At 41.1% G+C, this 21,208-nt stretch overlaps 1 protein-coding gene and 1 non-coding gene across 2 annotated transcripts in view; both read right to left on the bottom strand.

The window, feature by feature from the left end:
• LOC145399500 (uncharacterized) overlaps nucleotides 1–16,654 on the bottom strand; it is a 44,727-nt gene extending 28,073 nt beyond the window's left edge. The window contains exon 1 of the mRNA XM_080272104.1: nucleotides 16,393–16,654. Within this exon, the coding sequence (XP_080128230.1) occupies nucleotides 16,393–16,654 (262 nt within the window). The remainder of the gene's footprint in view (nucleotides 1–16,392) is intronic.
• Nucleotides 16,655–19,733: 3,079 nt separating this feature from the next.
• LOC145399573 (5S ribosomal RNA) lies at nucleotides 19,734–19,852 on the bottom strand. The gene has a single exon (XR_013897324.1). It is a non-coding gene; the product is annotated as a 5S ribosomal RNA (ribosomal RNA).
• Nucleotides 19,853–21,208: the final 1,356 nt, after the last annotated feature.

The raw sequence follows: 21,208 nt of genomic DNA, 5'->3' as shown, positions 1-21,208 counted from the left end.
AGCAAATTTTACAGGATTGAGAAACTTTTTTTGAAAATGCGGATTGGAGAAAAAATTCAGAGAAACAAGAGAGATACAGAGGAAGTGGGATATCTTTCTAGACCTCTATAATTTGGGAGTGGAAAAATTGTACCAAGAGGTAAGAGGGAAAGAAAACAGGAAAAGGAGTGGTTTAATAGAAGGTGTATGATAGCCAAAAAAGAGAGATAAATGGCGTGGAACAATTGGAGAAAGAGAGGTAACGACAGAACAAAGGAAGAATATAAAAGAACAAGAAACGAATACACAAGAATACGTAGGGAAGAAGAAAGGAATTTTGAAAAAGGTATAATTGACAAATGCAAGGATGAACCCAAACTGTTTTATAGATTTGTTAATGGCAAACTGAAACAAAAGGAAGGAATCACCAAGCTGAAAGTAGATGGAGAGATCTTTAATGATGCGGCAATGCAAGCAGAAATAATGAACAAACGTTTCCAGTCAGTTTTCACTAAAGAAAAGGAGCTTGTGGAAGGGGAGGGAGTGATTAGAAATGTTCCGGTGATGAAAGATATAAAAGTGGAGGTGCAGGAAGTGTATAAATTACTGGAAACTCAAGATGTAAGGAAAGCCCCAGGACCTGATGGAATTTCTAATTGGGTACTGAAGGAATGCTGAGAACAACTGGCGGATAAAATTCACAGCTTAATTGTATGCTCACTGGAAGAGGAAAGTGCCAAAAGAATGGAAGAGGGCAAATGTGGTACCAATTTACAAGGGAGGAAACAGGGAAGAACCCCTGAATTATAGACCAGTGTCTCTAACCAGCATGGTCGCAAAATTGTGTGAGAGAATCCTGAAAGACAGATGGATAAAATATCTGGAAGAGATGAATATTTTGGCTGAATGTCAGTTTGGATTCAGAAGTGGAAGGTCATGTGTTTCAAACTTGTTGAGCTTTTACTCAAGAGCGATTGATGTGGTACAGGAGAGAGATGGTTGGGTGGATTGTGTGTACTTAGACTTAGAGAAGGCCTTTGACAAGGTACCTCATAAGAGACTAATGTGGAAACTAGAATATATAGGAGGACTAAAGGGGAAACTTCTGGAATGGATGAGAGACTTTTTGAGAGACAGACAAATGAGGACAGTAATAAAGGAAAAGATGTCTGGATGGAGGGAAGTAACAAGTGGAGTCCCTCAAGGCTCAGTGTTGGCGCCAGTAATGTTCCTGATTTATGTAAATGATATGGTAGATGGAGTGAACAGTTATGCGAGTCTGTTTGCTGATGATGTAAAGATCTTGAGGAAGATAGAGGTTGAGGAGGATTGTAAAATACTGCAGGAGGATTTGGATAGGATACACAATTGGAGCCGGACGTGGGAAATGAAATTTAATGTAAAGAAATGTAAAATATTGGAAATGGGTAAAAGTACCAGGAGACCATCACTGAATTATTTTTTGGGTAATGAATTAATCACAAAAAGGAGAGAAGAGAAAGATTTGGGAGTGCTGGTCCAAGATAGTTTGTCACCAGAAAAGCACATTAACAAGATAGTTGGAGAGACTTATAAGCTCTTGACTAACATAAGAGTAGCATTTCATTATATGGATGAGGAAATGATGAAAAAATTGATAGTGGCCATGATCCGCCCCAGGTTAGAATATGCAGCGGTAGTGTGGTCCCCACACAAAAAGAAAGATATAAACAAGATTGAGAGAATACAAAGAACAGCAACCAAGATGGTCCCCAGTCTGACAGACCTGTCATACAGAGAGAGGCTGGAAAAACTGGATTTGCCTTCGTTAGAGGAAAGGAGAAAGAGGGGAGACATGATTGCGGTGTTCAGGACCATGGTGGGAGTAGATAAAATTGACAAAGAAGATCTGTTTGTATGGGATAAGAGAGCAACAAGAGGACATGGAATGAAATTGAAAAAGTCAAGCTGCTTGAAGGATATCAAGAAATATGGCTTTCCTTACAGAAGTATAGACTTATGGAATAGCCTGGACAAAGAGATCGTCCAGTCTAAAAACATAAACGAGTTTAAAGTTAAATTCGACTTATTGAGAAACAGCGACGGAAACCCACGAGCATAGTACATTCCGTGTATATCACAATTAGGTATATTCTTAAATATTTGGAACGACTTAGACAAAGAGGTGGTGCATGAGAAAAACATTCATGTGTGTAAAGGTAGACTTGATAAATGTGGATATGGAGACAGGACAACACGAGCATTGCTCAATTCCTGTATACTACAAATAGGTAAATACAAATAGGTAAATACACACACTCCCGTGCTCCTCCACATCCCGCAGAACAACACACCGGTCTCTGGATACCGGCATCATGAGAGGACCTCCCTCCATCACTCCGCGAATTCACCAAATATTGTACTACCGTACCTCTATTGCCTGAAGTCAAGGCATCATAACCTTCATGTGCTTCTCCCCCCAAAAAAAACAAGGTCAAGAGGAAAATATTACCTTTATAGGAGATGCTTACTATCGAAGTCTTGCTCCCAACTGATGATGACATTACTGACATACAAACTTAAGAAGACAACTTCTTATGTGCAGTACTGTGGTGTTTATCACTGCCCATCTGTGCAAGTGGTGGAATGCAGTTTTTTTTATGTTTAATGTACATGCAGCTGTTCTGTACTATTTGCTTTGCTAGTCTCTAATATGTAGCATATACTGTAATGTAACAATTAATGTGAAGTGTGAGTTTTCTTTACCCACACTTTCCTTGTAAATATTGAATGACGAACGAACAGAGATTTATCCAAGGCCTATTTCCAGTCTTTATTTGTGCTGCAATTACTTCCTGAAAGGTAAAGATTAATCATCATCATCATCTTCATCCGGACCTCCATTCCCAACCAAGGGAAAGGCGAGGAGTAGCAATGTCCAGGCAGCCCAAATTTCCCCAATCCAATGGTCCACGCTTCCATTCGCTCATCATTCAAGACCCACGGAATCCTGGCTCCATCGGATACACCAAAAACATTCACCACGTTGTGTAGCTTCACATAAACGTATCCTTTAGACCTAGCTGTATGTAACTGTGTATAAGTGTATTGCCAAAAGACGCTCTATATTTAATAATCTTTGTTTGCTAAAAGCCATTATGACGGGGAAATTACTGACCACCATGCTTTTCAGCTTTAACGTCAAGGGTCTGGTACCAATTACAGTGTTTGTTATATCGAGGGTACAGTAATGATGATCTGGTCTTCTGTTCCTCAAAAGCACCAGTTCTTTCAAGATGGAATTCACTAGTGCTCAACACACCTCAATCATTTCTATTGTCTAAAAAAAATGTTAATCCATCCATCATCCAATCCTCCACTGTTCCACGAGGAGCGTAGGAGTCCGGGGCTAGGCAAGTTGATCCTGACATTTAAGATGACAGTGACCAGCCTCACTCACCCGAGTGGCATTACGTGAACAACAAATCCCAAACACCCCTTGGATATAAACCTGCAGAGGCTCAATCTGACTGGAGGGCTGCGAATACCCACTAAACCACCAGGCGACATAATTTGGTTATATGGTTGCCACCCAGCATAGCAAATGATTTCCTGGTGTGCAGGAAACCATTCAGCTTGCCACTCAGTGTAAAGTAGAGGTGTATGGTATGTAGGAGGACCCCCCCCCCCACACACACACAAAATGTCACCCATAGGAAGAAGGAACAGGAAAGAATTAAGGAAAGAAAGACAAAAGAGGGTGTGTAAACTCACCTGTAGGCAGAAGGATTAGGACAAGAAAGACAGTAGAGGAAGGAGGGAAGGAAAGGAAAGAGTACACACTAGTGAGCAGCACTACATCAAGTAAGTGGATGGTAAGCGCCCACACTTACCACGAAAAAATGTTAATAACAATACCTATGACATCATTCATATACAAGGTTAACAAGCACAAGTGGCAATTTACACCGAATAATTGTCTGTCACAACACCTCTCCCTAGATCATAAATGTGTCACAACACCTCTCCCTAGATCATAAATGTCTGTCACAACACCTTTCCCCAGATCATAATTATCTGTAACAACACCTTTCCCCAGATCATAAATGTCTGTCATGAAAACTTCTCCCTTGATTATAAATGTCTCTCACATCTCTCCCCAGATCATAAATTTGTCACAACACCTCTCCCCAGATCATAATTGTCTGTAACAACACCTTTCCCCAGATCATAAATATCTGTCACAACACCTTTCCCCAGATCATAATTGTCTGTCACAACACATTTCCCCAGCTCATAGCTGTCTGCCACAACACCTTTCCCCAGATCATACCTCCTTGAAAAGAGAGAATTTGAGCTGCTCCTTAAAAGATCCAACAGCAGTCAACTGCCTCATGGGTAATGGCAATTTATTATATAACTTATCAAATATTTTTTTGCCAGGTTGTCTCCTTTGTGTTACAACGACTTGGAACTACACAACACACGAGGGAGACAGCTTCTCTCTCTCTCTCTCTCTCACACACACACACACACACACACACACACACACACACACACACACACACACACACACAGAGGAGTAAACAAAGTAGTAGGGTTGCAAGTAAAAAATCGGCACATAAACAACAGGGACTAACAAAAAAGGAGAGTAGTAGACTCAACCTACTGTATGTCAAATATGTAAACAACATGATTAAGAAGAACTTCTCAAATGCAGATGGAATGGTACGAAAATTATCAAAGATAAAAGATGATACCAAAGAAAAGGAACCTCATATTATTTGCCAAATTGAAACAAAATTAACCCCAAGCATATCGGGGAGAGCAAGTGAAAGGATTGAACTTGCTGGTGAGTCTATTGAGTGTGTGGTAGAGTTTTGTTATTTGGGAAACTTGTTATGTGCTGAAGGTGGGGCTGGAGCTAGCTCTGTGGCTAGAGTGAGGAGTGGTTGGAAGATGTTCAAGGAGCTATTGTCTCTCCTGACATTGAGAGGGTTCTCCCTCCGTGCTAAGGGATCTTTGCATGTGGTATGTGTTAGGAGTGTAATGCTGTATGGTAGTGAGATGTGGGCAGTAAAGGAAGAAGATATTTGCAAGCTCAACGTAGAGAAATAGCAATGTTTAGGTGGATGTGCAGTGCGTCCCTGAATGCCAGGCCTGGGGGGTCTAGGTTTACGATGGAAGAGCTGAGAAGTAGGATGGGTCTGGAGTGTATTGGTGTTGTTGTGAGGAGGGGTAGACAGATGGTTTGGGCATGTGGATAGGATGAGGGATGATAACTGGGTGCAGAAAGTGAGACATGTTAACGTTGGTGGTATGGTCGCAAGACGCAGACCAAAAAAGACCTGGGACAAGGTCACTGAGTGTGACCTCAGGGATAAGAGACTAAATAGGGAAGCTGCCAGAGATCGAGCAGCATGGACAGCCACCATTAGGTGACCAAGGCTGGTGCATGCAAGCATGTTTGAGCATTCAAAACTGAAAACAATGAAAATGATACCCAACGACACTCTAAGCTCTGAAGAGTACAATATATGGAGAAGAGACAGATATTTGAAAAAAAAAGGCGGAGGAGTTATGATATTAACAAAGAAAAATCTGCAAGTCAGAAAGACAGAACTAAATATACCGGGTATCCTCACACGCAGAATTAACTGCAGTAGAGATCAAAGCATCTGAAGGGAAAATAACGCTGGCAAACTTATACATGCCACCTAAAACAAACACTTAGGATAGAGCTGCATATGAAGGCTTGGCAGAAAGTGCAATACAGAGTTTAAGAGCCCTACTACAGAGAATTGAGGAGAAATCTGAAATATATTATACTAACTGGAGGTTTCAACACAAATATGAAGTGGAAAACTCTAGATGCAAGAAGCTATGAAAGCTGTTGGGATCAAATGCTCCTGCATCTTATACAGGAGTTCTTCCTAACACAACATGTAAAGGAAAACACCAGAAAAGGAGGACTAGAAGAGCCATCATTATTAGACCTTATATTTACTAGGCAAGACAATGATAGTGACAACATACAGTACCACCCTCCTTTCGGCAAAAGCAACCATGCAGTATTAAATTGCAACTCCAGGATTGCATATGACAAAGTGGTAATGAAAGTTACAAAAAGAGCTAAAAGTATAAAAAAGACAATTATGACCTAAAGAAGTACTTTACAGAAACAGACTGGGAAAAGGAGCTTAGACAACAAGATCTACCTAGTTATCTATTCCCATATGCCTCAAGCCTGTAAGGGGTGGCCACAAACTAATCGCCTCCACGTCGTCCTGTCCAATGCCACTTCACTGCCTTGCTCCCAGCTCACACCCTCATTTCTCATATATCTCTCCACTCCATCCCTCCATCTCATCCTTGGCCTCCCCCCCTCCACCTCACATACACTCTCCTCATTACTCTCTCACTCTTCATCCTCTCCACATGGCCAAACCACCTCAATGTATTTCTCCTAATGCTTTCTATCACATCCACATCAACACCACAGCGCTCTTTCACTTCCTCATTTGTCAGTCTGTCTCTCCATAAGACTCCACATGCTCCTTTCAAATAACTCAATTCCACTGCTCTCACTCTTGACTTGTGTCCTTTCAACAAGGTCCAAGCTTCACTTCCATAGGTTAGAGTTGGTATCACAATACTGTCATGCAGTGACTTTTTTACTTCCATGCTCACTTCCCTGTTCCCTATCACTGTTTTCAAAGAACCAGCAACCTTTCTTCCCTGTTATACCCTCTCAAGCACTTCACCCTCTAAACTTCCATCCTTACTCATCACATTACCCAAGTACTTAAACACACCCACATTTTCCATTTCCTCCTCATCCAGCCTAACTCTACATCCAGTGACTTCCCTTCTCTCAAAATACCATAACTTTACTCTTCCTTACATTCATCTTTAGATTCCGTTTCTTATACACACACTCAAACTCATTCACCAAACCTTCACTTAACAATACAGAATCATCTGCAAACAACAGTACAGGGAGTTTCCAATCCCTGCCCTCTCTCACTAGGGTCACTCCAGCATCCACTGGTCTGCCTTGTACCTCTTTTATAATCCCATCCATATACAGATTGAACAACCATGGGGACATGACACATCACTATTTCAGTCCAGCATTCAGACAGAAAACTTCATTCCGTTCACTGTCCACATGCTTCACTGAAGCCTTAGCACGCTCATACATACTCTTCAAGGTAGTCAAGAACTTCCCAGTTACTCCATATTTCCTTAATACTTTCCACATTCCTTGTCTATCCACCCTGTCATATGCTTTCTCCATATCCATGAAGGCTGCATACAACTTCTTTCCCTACTCTAGAAACTTTTCCGCTACAGACCTATGAATGAATACAGTAGAACCTCGGTCCTCGAACACAATCCGTTCTGGAAGGCTGTTCCAGGACCGAATTGGTCGAGGACCGAACTAATTTTCCCCATAAGAAATAATGTAAATCATTTTAATTCGTTCCAAGACCCCAGATGCTTACCTATTTAAGTTTCAGCACTGGTACCAGTGCTTTCCTTTATGAGGTGACTGTATATTTCTCTTGCCTTTTCACAAATTATATACTCTTTAACACTGTCTCCTGCTAACTGTTTCTCATTGATGAAGATAAGCAATAATTTTTCCACTTCTTCAATTATTTTCCACACTACTTTCCTCTTTTCACTGCCAGTAGCCGTACTGGATGACCTTGCTTTCTTTGGAGCCATTATTAGGGGCTACTACTGCACTGAATCAAGAAAAATGTGAAGCAAAGCAGGATGACCACGTTGACGAACAACAAAGGTGGATGCGTGACTGTCGGTCGGCCAGCTTCCCTTCGTTTGGCTACGTTCAGGTTGGTCGAGGTCCGATTTTTGGTCGATCTCTGGAGCAAAAATTTCTTGAATTTTTTGGTCGAGGTCCGATTTGTTCGACATGTGAGACGTTCGAGGACCGAGGTTCCACTGTATCTGATCTACACAACCTCTTCCCTTCCTAAATCCTCCCTGTTCTTCTCCAACTAATTTCTCTGTTTTTTTCCCCTTACTCGGTCAATAAATATCCTACCATATACATTTCCTATTGCACTACGAAGACAAATGCCCCTATGATTACCACACACTTCTTTTTCTTCTTTTCCTTGGTACTGGGGAATAATTATACCGACTATCAATCCTCCAGGACTCTACCTTCCTCCCATGCCAGTCTGCACAACTTCCATATCCATTCTACTACTATCTCTCCCCCATGCTACAGCATTTCACCACACACTCCATTAACTCCTGGGACTTTCCCCATGTAATATATAAAAATTTTTGTTAATTTTATCAAACACGAGTCAAAAATTGTATCCCTCAGCACAATGAAATAGAAATATGGATAAAGAAATTGTTAAATACAGAATGTAAAAATGCAGAAGAGAAGAGACATTTGCTGTGGAATAGATACAGAAGACACAATAGTAAGAGGGCATATAACAAGTATAAACAGGCAAAGAAATGATTATACAAGGATAAGGAGAGAAGTTTGAGGAAGACATTACAAATGAAAGTACTGATCAATCGAAGCTGTTTTACAGCTGCATCTGAAGCAAAACCAAAGTTAAAGATAAAATACAGTCCGTCATGGATGAAGGGTAGATTTGAGAGAGATGATAATGAACAAGCATACCCACACATAGCCTATTAGCAGATATATGAATATAAGAGCAAGAGGTCCAGGAAGAGTTGAGTGAACTAGACAAAGGAGAAGCAAATAGTCCTGATGAGATTTCAAGTTGGGTATTACATGAATGTGCAGAAAAGTTAAGCAGACTAATATACAGTAGACCCTTCTTATCCACGGAAGTTGCATCCGCAGATCAAACTTATTTTAATACTGTACTATACACTGTAACTTAATTTGAAATTGGCACGCAACTCGCACTTCATTTGTTGCTACAGTTAGCACACCCACACCCAGGGGCATTGCTGCCATTCCGCCAGTCTAATTGTAAACACCAATCAGTTTGTTACTTACGTCGTTGTCGCCCTTCTCGTGTTTACAACTCTACTGTACTTCATTGTGTAAGTGAAAAATGGCTCCCAAGAAACAAGTAAAGGATAAAAGCAGTCCTTCTAAGCCAAAGACAGGGCATAGGTGTTATCTGGCGTCCTGTCAGAAGAGTCAGACTAGACTCTCAGTTTACCTACAGTGCTGCCACACATCTCATCGCCTCACCACATTGGCACTGTAGGAACTGCACTACAAGCATCATCGTCATCATACAGCAATAATCGTCATCTATACAGCAATGATCATCGTCATACAGCAATTGTCATCATTGTACGAAGCTTATGAGGAGAACACACAGTCTTTTGGTGAGTGTTGATATGTATTCGTAATATTTTAAAGTATGTTTTAATTTTTCAGGGATGTGCTTAGCTTATGTGGAAATAATATGCCATTTTATGATGATGACTTGAGTATCCGTGGAATTTGCCTTGCTCGGGGGTCTCTGGAACCTAACCCCTGCGGATAACTAGGGTCTATTGTATTTAATATTCAAGAAATCCTTAAGTAATGGCAAACTTTTCTTCTTCTTCCTTTTTCTTTCTTTCTTTCTTTTTCTTGTGTGTGTGTGTGTGTGTGTGTATTTACCTAATTGTGATATACAGGAGATGAGCTACGCTCGTGGGGTCCCGTCTCCGTTTCTCAATGAGTCAAATTTAGCTTTAAACTCGTTTAAGTTTTTAGACTGGACGATCTCTTTGTCCAGGCTATTCCACATGTCTATACATCTATAAGGAAAACTATATTTCTTGATATCCTTCAAGCAGCTTGGTTTCTTCAGTTTCATTCCATGTCCTCTTATTACTCTCTTATCCCATAAAAACAGATCTTTGTTAATTTTATCTACTCCCACCACGTCCTGAACACTGCAATCATATCTCCTCTCTTTCTCCTTTCTTCTAGGGAAGGCAAATCCAGCTTTTCCAACCTCTCTCTATACGACAGATCTGCCAGACTGGGGACCGTCTTGGTTGCTCTTCTTTGTATTCTCTCAATCTTGTTTATATCTTTCTTTTTGTGTGGGGACCACACTACTGCTACATATTCTAACCTGGGGCAAATCATGGTCACTATTAATTTTTTCATCATCTCATCCATTTAATGAAAAGCTACTCTTATATTAGTCAGGAGTTTATACGTCTCTCTAATTGCCTTGTTAATGTGTTTTTCAGGTGACAAACTGTCCTGGACCAGCATTTCCAAATCCATCTCTTCTCTCACTTTTGTAATTGGTTCATTACCCATCAAATAATTCAATGATAGCCTCTTGGTACTTTTACCCATTTCCAATATTTTACATTTCATTGCATTAAATTTCATTTCCCACATCCGGCTCCAATCGTGTATCCTATCCAGATCCTCCAGCAGCATTTTACAATTCTCCTCAACCTCTACCTTCCTCAAGATCTTTGCATCATCAACAACAGACTTGCATAACTGTTCACTCCATCTACCATATCATTTACATAAATCAGGAACATTACTGGCGCCAACACCGAGCCCTGTGGGACTCCACTTGTTACTACCCTCCATTCAGACATCCTATCCTTTATTACTGTCCTCATTTGTCTGTCTCTCAAAAAGTCTCTCATCCATTCCAGGAGGTTCCCCCTCAGTCCTCCTATATGCCCTAGTTTCCACATTAGTCTCGTATGAGGTACCTTGTCAAAGGACTTCTCCAAATCTAAATACACACAATCCACCCAACCATCTCTCTCCTGCAGCACGTCAATCGCTCTTGTGTGCGTGTGTGTGTGTGTGTGTATGACTCTGGGCATAGGCTTCACAGCCTGCTCCCAACGCCCAGTACTCGTGCTACATACCATACACCTCTACATGTCAGCACTTCAGTGCTAACACCCACTGTTCATATTTAATACATGCTGGAGCTGTCTCATACAGGACTGGTGTGTTGGTATTAGCAGAGGTATTTTTACAACATGTCAGCAGGTCTTCTGGTAGATCAGTAAAGTCTGATTTTATGAAATTCAAATCCTTTAAATTGTTCCCTGCCCCAGCAGGGATCTGAACCTGGGTCCAGTAGGACTGCTAGCCATCTCTCTACCGACTGAGCCACCACCTCCCCCAAACTACCTGATATTTGGAAGAGAACATTGCTCCCTTGTTCAAGAAAGGGAATAGACAGAATCCACTCAAGTACCAACCAGTATCACTGACCAGCGTTGAAAGTAAGATATTAGAAAAGCCGATAAGAAAAGTTTAGGTAAACCATCTAGAAGAACACAATATGATAGCAGAAAAACAGTTCGATTTTAGACAGGGAAAATAATATGTTACTAATCTATTAAGCTACTATGACAGAGCTGCAGAAACACTACAGAAAAGAGGATGGGTATACAGTACAGTATCTATTTGGATTTCAAGAAGACATTTGACAGTATGGTGGTAGGTAGGAGTGCTCACCATCCAATCATTCTATGTAGTGCTGCTCTCGGGTGGCTGCCATTTCCTCTCTTCCTCTTACGTCTTTCTTTCATTCTTTCTTCTGGGGTTTACTGCTTACGTATTGCCACCCAATGATAAGTGAAGCTGTTCACTCTCACCTTAAATCAGGGCTAACTTGCCTAGCCCCAAGCTTCTACACTCCTCATGGGGCAACACAGGATTAGATGATGTATGTATGTATCTGACAGAGTACCACACCGAAGACTATTATGGAGACTGTACAATCAAGGAGGAATCCAGAGTAATCTGTACTGCTGGATGCAAAATTTTCTTCGAAAAAGGGAAATGAGAACATTACTAAGGGAAAATTACTCATCATGGAGAGAAGTGGCTAGTGGGATTCCACAGGGCTCAGTGCTGGAACCAATTATGTTTTTGGTATGTATAAATGACACTGATAGCAACACTAGAAATGGAAATTATCTAAATATGTTTGTTGATCCATCCATCCACCATCTAATCCTATGTTCCCCCATAAGGAGCATAGGAGCCCAGGGCTAGGCAAGTTGGTCCTGACATTTGAGATGAGTGACCAGCCTCACTCATCTCTGAGTGGAATTACATGAGCAAAACCACCCCTTGGATAAAAACCTGCACCGGCTCAATCTGATTGGACCGCCTTAATTACCCACTAAACCACCAGGCCCCATAATTCAGCTCTATGGTTACCACCCAGCACAGAGACCATAAGGCAGCACTACACAGAGTGAGTGGATGATGGGTGCCCCCACCTACCACTCATCATTATTATATACTAATAGTCACTAAATCAACAGAAGAAAGTTCTGAAGAATAAATGCAGTTTAACTGCTGACCAACTTTGCAACTAATCTGATCATGGTCAATATGTCTATATTTTCTGAACTTGATAACCTTTTTTAAAAGAGGGGCTTTTCTGATTTCAAAACTAAAAGTGGTCTAAGCACTGGATCAATGGAAGCAACTTCCACAACCAATAACTGACTGCAACCAACAGGGGATAAGATCAAATCAGACATGTCCCGAGATCTGGGATGATTGATGAACATGATCTGAACAATTATTCTGGTTGATCAGTTGATGAAATGGGGGGGGGGGGTTCAACTGAGGGTTGTTGATCCAATAACTGAAATCACCACAAATAAGCAGTCCACTAGAGTTCAAAGAAAAAAATTTAGAAAAACTGACCATACTCTTCTATGAAGTCTATATCAGCCTGGAAGACTTGGCTGATATATGATTGCACTCCTAATACTCTGCTGATGAAAATTTCTTAATAGAGTACTTACATAAATTCAAATGATGGTAGATTAAAGTCCAAATTTATGTAAGAAACATTCATGCACACCACAGAGTAGATGAGTGCTACATCTCCACCTGGATGGTCACCAGCAGGCCTGGGAATACTTATTAGAGAATGTCTTAGGCAGAGCACTGCGAAGAATATTAATAGCAGACTCATACAACCAAGTTTCAATCAAACATAAAATGTCAAGATAGTGTTGATTTAGCTTCATTAATATACTACACAGTCTGTAGTGTTTAGTTTCATTAATACATTATACAGGCTAGTTTATTACAGATGGAATGAATTTTTAGATGACCTATTTTTAACTAACTCAAAGGAGTTATCATTAGTTTTTTTAACAAAGTTGCTGTTTTCGGTTAATCTATTCCTATGAGAAATTATATCTGGACATTCTCTACCAGATGCAAAATGAACAAGCAACTGAGAATTGATAGCTTCACTGTGACCTATGGAAGAGGAATTTATGCATCTGGGGGACTTTATTACTACAGTACAATCTTTAGGTTTATGGGCTCCAGCACAAAAAACACATACTAAATCATCGTTCTTTCTGGTATGCTTCTCAGAAGTGTGACCACAACCCGGGCAGTAATGACAGCGAGTAACCCAGATTCCGTCACAGACAATGCATCTTGCGAGACTTTGAGCTACACATGTAATTGCCCTGTTCTACGATGGAAGTGTGTACTTTAGGAGAAATCTTTAAGACAGCAATTTTCGTATCATTCTTCCTGCAGGTAAAGACGAGGTTCAGACTGCAACCACTCTCCACAAGCATCTGAGTTTTGTTGTTCTTATTTAAAATGCTAGTAATGATATGACTCATTGACAGAGAGAGAGAGAGAGAGAGAGAGAGAGAGAGAGGCCTGGTAAGGTAATTTTTTGGCATAATTTTCCTTGGTTGAGATACAAAGTATACATCACCAGAACACACATGAGGGCTCAACACCTGATTTGCCTTGCTCTTAAGCTCCTTGGAACAAATTTCATTACAAATCCACGAACTTTAGTCTTTGTACCCTCTAGTACCACGTAAAGAATGTCCCTGATGCTGTCTGTATTGATGTGAATCATTTGAGCATCCATGTCATCTCTTGGTTTTATGACTAGCACCTGAATTCTTTTTCTGTGCCTGTCGTCCTCTCTTCCTATTTCTCCCATCTCTCTTGTCACTTATTGCTTTTCTTTCCTTTACAGGTGGCTTTACATTGAGTGACAAGCCAAATGGTTTCCTGTAAGCCAAGAAACCATTTACAACGCTGGGTGGTAACCATATAACCAAATCATACGTGCGCCTTACGTGTCAGCAAGTGGGTTGGTGGAGGGTTAGTGCCCCTCCCCGTAAAACAAATAACTCAAAGTCAAATGGCAACCCCTTACGGGATTATGGCGTCTGGCAATAGATAGATAGATAGACCTGCTGGTTACGAACTCTTTCTTTTCACCACGACTGCTTACCTCTATCATGTCTTCTGTTAAGTCTATCTTACAATCTTCAAGGCTCTTCCCAAGCACCTCAGCACATGTCTCTGAGAATGGCTGGCAACCCCTGGTGGAGACCTTTACAGTCCCTCTAATCTGTTCAAAATGCCCTTTATTAACTCAAAGACTGAGGAGTCAACTAGACCCTTCCTGATGTTACAGCAGATTTCCTCCACTGGTCAGGAATTAATCTGCAAGTGTTACACACTGGCTGCAGAGCCACTGAAAACCAAGCCTGTGACTTCTTTTCATCAATAAGTAATCATCCAAGTCAATTTTAGCGGGAAAGGTGAAGCTACTCACTGCAATATGCAAGTTTCAATGCTTGTGTAATTACAGCTACAGACTTATTGCAGTGAGGGGATTGATGACTGTGGCTCATGTCTGATTAGAAAATTTTGAATTAAAGAATATAAAAAGCAATGGGAATTAAAAAAAACAAGAAAAATACTGCCTGGGCTAAACCAAGGACAGTGTAACTCCATTCAGTCCTACTCTAATTTAGAGGAAAAGAAGATTAAAAAAATACAGACAGAAGACAAAAATAAGAAAATAGAAAAACTGCAAGACCTAAGCAGCACCCTCCACTTGCACAGACACTAAGGTTACCATACTAACACTGTGCACAACATGAAGGTGGGGATGGGCTACCTTACCTCTTATGAATAATGGTAAAGTTAGTTGCTAATTCAATAACTTTTCCCAATAACAAATGGCACTATGGCTGGTCAAGTCTCACAAAACAACACACCTCAGATGTACCCCAATGGTTACGATACTGCCACTCTACAAAGCTACTACCGTGAGCCGGGGTGAATTCGGACACGGGGTGGTTTCGGACGAAATTTGCATAAAAAGATTAAATGCTACGCAGCTGCTAAACGAAGAAAGATATCGTATATATTTAAACGGGATAATGTTGCATAGGTTTTGTAAAATGTTATGTATAATTATCTTTTTAAAATATTATGTTCCACTGGTGAATATATTGTAAAAAAGACAATGCTATTTTTTGGTGAAAAAATGAATACGGGAAAACTTGGTCTGGTGTGAACGAATCATAACAAACCGCACGCTTATACACATTTAGAGGTTTACTTTAACGTCTAACTTGAAGATTGGAACAGAGAAAGGGTTAAAATCTGCATTTTAAATGTATGTAAACATGACATGAGTGAATGTGTACGCATTTTTGGGATTTAAAGGGGTAACTTCGGACAATGGATATTTAAAGGGTTGAGGTCAGACAGCATATCTAATTTGCTTTTTTTATATGTAATAAAACATATTTTGTACAATGTACACAGTCTGCATGCTTATCTTTGTTTTTGCTGCTAAGAAATATGATGTGAGAACACATATTATTTAAGTTACCATATGGTACGGTACCGGTATGATATCCTTATAGTTCGTCTCCACTCCCTCCTCTAGTTCCTCATTCCTAACTCCTGTTTCTCCTTCCCAAGCTCCTTCTCTCATTCCTTCCCAAGCTCCTTCACTCTTTAGCTCTTTCCTTCCCTATCTTCTGTTCCTCCATTCCAAGTTCCCTTTAATTAGGCATTTAAATAGCCGGCACGCTTTAAACCGTCCGGTCAGTCAGTCACAATCGTGCCTTTAACCTGCGCATAGCGTGAGAATGTACTCCCTATAATGTATATGTATAATCAACTAAACTGGGGTTGTAAGTCAATGGAAAATTTATTTTTTCATCTATTTTTGCTATATATCACTACTATTTACTTGTAATTTTTCTGTATTTTTTTGTATTTTTTTCAGCGATTTTTTTAAAAGTCACGCAGTGTCCGAAGACCCCCCAGAACTGTCCAAACATTCAGCTGAGCTACTAGGGGCCCATTTCAGTGCATTTCTAATGAGTGACCGGGGTCACCCCAAGGCAGTCCGAAGTCTCCCCAGTCCGGGGTGACCTCGGACACCTATAAAATATTTTACTACGTCTAGATGGAGATACTGAGATTATCTGGCTGTTAGATACTTACAGGTTATTGGCTCACGTACGTATGTAATACTTAACATCAGTATTTTGGCCAAAATAAATTGTGTCAGGATGAAATAACCTTCAAAATCGTACGAAGTCACCCCGGTTCACGGTACCACTACTACTACTGAAACAGGATAGTACCTGTAGTAGTTGGCTGCTGCTGCTGCGGAGCACTGGTCATAACAATCTGCACTGTTGATAGCTGTTGTTGTTGCTGTTGCTCTGTTGCTCCTCCTTCTCCTGCTCCTGTTCCTCCCCCTCCTTTTTGGTGCGTCTGCTTGTGCATCTCAAAGTATGACTTGTCTGAGTATGAGGCATCACACTGGGGGCATTTGTACACCCGTCCCCCTCCACTGCCTCCTCCACTACCCATCAGTAATTTCAAGTCCAGAGGAATGTCCATACTTCACCATCACCCCCTGCTTTTAATCCCCCATCCCCACCCTAACCCCCACTTTCAGAAACTCCTCGGTTCCTATTCTTGTTGGCTATGGAAGATCCTGAGCACTTCCCTAGTACATCTTCCTTACCAGTATAGTATAGCCTACACTCCTGAGCAATTCTTCCTTGCTAGTATACATCCACTAGCACTTCCTTACTAGTATACACTCCCTGGCACTTCTTCCTTACTTCTGGTAATACCGTATAAATTCCCTACAGAACCTAGCACTTCTTCCTTCCTAGTATACACTTCCTAGCAATTCTTCCTTACTAGTATACACTCCCTAGCACTTCTTCCTTACTAGAATCAATTACCTAGCACTTCTTCCTTACTAGCATACACTCCCTAGCACTTCTGTATCAGCTCCAATGCCTTGTTCCCTTCTGGGAACCCCCAAACAGGGGATGACTGACAAAAATGTCTCCAGGCTACTTTTTCCTCACCCCTCCCCCTCTCTCAAACATTCCTCTTCCTCTGCCTTCTCTTTCACCTTTCTTCCATACCTCTCTCTCTCTCTCTCTCTCTCAAACACTACTCTTCCTTCTCTCTCATCAATATAGCGTTGATATTCTCCTGCATGCTCTTCATCTGTGTTGAAATTTGGAGAAACACTGATAAAATATGAAAGAATATTCAGATGCAAAGTGCAAGACTAGCAGCTATAGAATATGTGCAAGTGATTCATCAACAAATACTGGATTCTGATGACTCAACACAGCTGATAAATTAACACAGCTTACAGATTAACAAAGCTGGTGACAGATTAACACAGCAGCAGACTGTTTAACAGCACTGCTTGCAGATCAACAAAGATGATGGATAAACATGACAGATGACTCGCTAATGCAGCCTCATGGTAATATCCCAACTAAGTGACGGTGGTGCTATGGGCCAAAATCTGGTGATAGTGGTGTTTGAAACCCATATCCTAATGAAGTTAGAGGCTCAATTTTCTAGTACAGCCTCACAGCGGTATCCACAGGTGATGATGGAGGTGCTATGGGCCCTGACTTGATGGTAATTGTGTTGTGGGTCCAAGTGGTGCCAGAATCATGTTTACACCACAGAACTCAGTGACTTCTTGAGAGTCAATGTGTTATACTGGCGATGATGCACTGAAGCTATAGCTGTCTTCCCGAGTCCTGAAATACAACATTTTATTACCATGTAGTATTACAGTACAGTCTTTATACAACACAAGATAGGTTATGCAGAACCTCGTGTAAAATCAATTTCACGCTAAAACGTGATATATATTTACATGTAAAATAGGGGGTTAGGTTCTAGAAGCCCCACATTTTTCATCAAAAACATATTTAAAAATAGGTTATTAGTACAAATATGTCTGCCGTAAGACACCCAAGACGTGTGTGTACAGTACATACGATCTCACCGACTTGACACATCAGTGCATTCTAACCAAACCTAACCTAACCGACTAGGAAGCAGACTTAAAAAGACGCAAATGTCTCGAGACAGCTGTTATAGTATGTTCCAATACCACTGAACTGAACAGCGGATCTTATCACCTATTGGATTCTGTGGCCAAATATATTGTCAACAGGATAGCTTCCTCACATCACCCCCCCTAAACTCAAAACATCACCCCTCCTTCCTTCCCATCCATCCCCATCCCCTCTCTTCACCCAGCTTTTTGCCCACACATACAACACTTGCGTACACACATACACATGCATGCACGCGTGCATGCGCACACACACACACCTGTGCTGGGGTCAGGAATCCCTTTCCCCCTGTGACCTCTATATCCTTAACCAACATTCCTCTCCCTAATGACTTCCCACTGCACCTGTCCCTTGTTTCTTTTCTTTCTCTCTGTCCTTGTGTCATGAGCTGTAATCCCTTTCCCCTGGACCTCACCTTCCTTACCCTACCTACCCCCCCCAACCACCCCTAGCCAATACCTCACCCCCCCTCATACCCTCATCTCACTGCCCTCTGCTATATATACAGGAAATATGGTGTGTAATCAGCAATTGTATTCGGAGGAAGCCATGAGGCGAAACGTCAATACACACTAAGTCCCACATCGGTGTTTCTTTCTCCTATTTGTTAACAAACAGTGAATCCATCTCTCCATCCATCATCCAATCTTACACTGCCCCACAAGAAGCATAGGAGCTTGGGGCTAGGCAGTTGGTCCTGACATTTAAGATGAGAGTGACCAGCCTCACTCATCCCTGAGTGGCACTACATGAGCAATCAACCCTAACCACCCCTTGGATATAAACCTTCACCGGCTCAATCCGACTGGAGAGCAATACTGTAATTACCCACTAAACCACTAGGAGCCAAAATTTGGTTATACGGTTACCACCCAGCATAGTAAACAGTTTCCTGGTGTACAGGAACCCATTTGGCTTGTCACTCAGTGTGGAGTCACCCACAGGCAGAAGGAAGAGGAAAGAATGAAGGAAAGAAAGACAAAAGAGGGAGTGTAAAGTTACCCATAGGCAGAAGGACAAGGAAAGAATGAAGCAAAGGAAGACAGAAGAGGATGGAAGGAAAGAAGGATGGAGGAGAGGAAAGGGCTGACACTCGACAGCAGCACTACTGTACAACGAGTAAGTGGATGGTGATTGCCCCCACATACCACAAACGAACAGTGAATCAAGTACGGTACAAAATAGACCCCTATTGTTGGGCAACAATTTTTTCTGATGTGATTTAAATGATTTTGACATCATTTTTGTCCGAAATGCTTCCTTGTGCCCATTTCCCCTCCCTCCACCCCCCCACGAACGTTGCAAATCCACCAAAACTGAAGGTAAAATAATTCTCAGCATGCAAAAAATGGCTTATTCAAACTGCCAGATTATTCATTAAATTAACCATACTTATTCTAATGAAATCCATGTACATTAAACCCCCTCAAATTTGAATAAAGGCAATCCATAGTTCATTCATTCATTCATTGCCAGACGCCATGTATCCCAGACAGGGTGGCCAAGGGCTTAGAGTTAATTGTTTTACGGGGAGGGGCACTAATCCTCCACCAACCCCACTTGACACGTGGGGATGCCAACAGCATCTGGTGTTCCCAGGCGGTCACCCATCCAAGTACTAACCAGACCCAACGTTGCTTAACTTCGCTGATCGGACGGGAAGCGGTGTACTCAACGTGGTATGGCCGTTAACACTGTGAAATTGCTGCATTCACTGCTTTATGTCTCGGCAATGACAGCAAACCAATCCTTCCTAACCCTATTCCAGATGCTGGAAGTGTGATTAAGCTTAAACTTATCCAAACTAAAAGTATCCTTACTAAATCAGTAGGAAAGGAAAGGAAGGGAAAGTCGAAAGTTATTGGAGCAATTTCGGCTCTCATGGACGGGACCTTGTGTGGGGAGGGGTTTCTTGACTGGTGGGTACGGTAATCTGTTATTATGCTTTTGCAAATAAGATCATATTTTTAATAAGCTATCTTTTTTGACAGCCTACCTGTCTATGACCATTATTGTACTGGGTTCCCATGTTTTGTACGTGTAAAATAATACCTTCCATTCAATCTCCCAAGTAAGAATGAGTTTGAAGGATAGTGTCATCATTTACCTTGATCAAAAACAGTATGACATTAACTTTATCTTTTTTCTATCGCTATTTCAATGGTCACTGTTCCTCTGAACTGTCTGCCTGCACCCCTCCACCTCTACGATGGGCGCGTAGCACCCGTCTAGCAACAAACTCTCATCCCATTTTCTGTCCAACTCTTTAATGCAAGAGTTAACCATTACTCCCAGTCCTTCATTTAGGCAACAGGCCAACTCTGGAACTGTCTCCCTCTGTCTGTATTTCCTACATCCTATGATCTCCAGTCTTTCAAACGCAGTGTCCAGGCATCTCGAAATGAACGGATCTTGAATTGGCTCTCTTTTACATTGTTTTTTATTTTTCTTGGAAGGAATGGTTTGCGGGCTCCGGCCTTTGGTTCCTTCCTTCTTGCATAAAAAAAAAGGTAAAGCTAGCCAAAGTTAATACAGTCTAATTCTAGAAATTAGTACACACAGGCCTATAACAATTAAATTCAGCCTGTGGTATACTGTTTACATTCATCTTGAAAATACAGTAGCATCTGAAATATGGTTTAATAACTTAAAAAAAAAGCATTGAAAAACCGAAATATATATAATGTATATATATATATATATATATATATATATATATATATATTATACACACACACACGTCGAGCAATAACTTGAAGTTTGTGGTGGCCGATGCTTCCTCGAGCATTTGACCTTGAAATTACAACAGGCGTTAATTAATATAATTCCCATGGTTCTTCACCCCCCTTGACACCACCACCAGTGTCACTCAGTGTCACCCCTTGACACCCCGTGACACACGAATGTCATAATAAAATGCAACCCAGTAAATCAGCAAGAGCAGCTATTTTAAAATATGGTTGCCATCAGCACACTTATTTATATACCAAATTTCTGGTTCACTGAGGCTATAATCCTGCTTTAAATCGTATTAATTAGTTTACCTAGA

The sequence above is a fragment of the Coenobita brevimanus genome, chromosome 49, assembly GCF_032717465.1.
Source record: "Coenobita brevimanus isolate Jiangsu-jjx chromosome 49, ASM3271746v2, whole genome shotgun sequence".
In the NCBI taxonomy this organism is placed as follows: Eukaryota; Metazoa; Arthropoda; class Malacostraca; order Decapoda; family Coenobitidae; genus Coenobita; species Coenobita brevimanus.
Note: the sequence above shows the minus strand (reverse complement) of the source record. Positions and strands in the feature narration are given on the sequence as shown.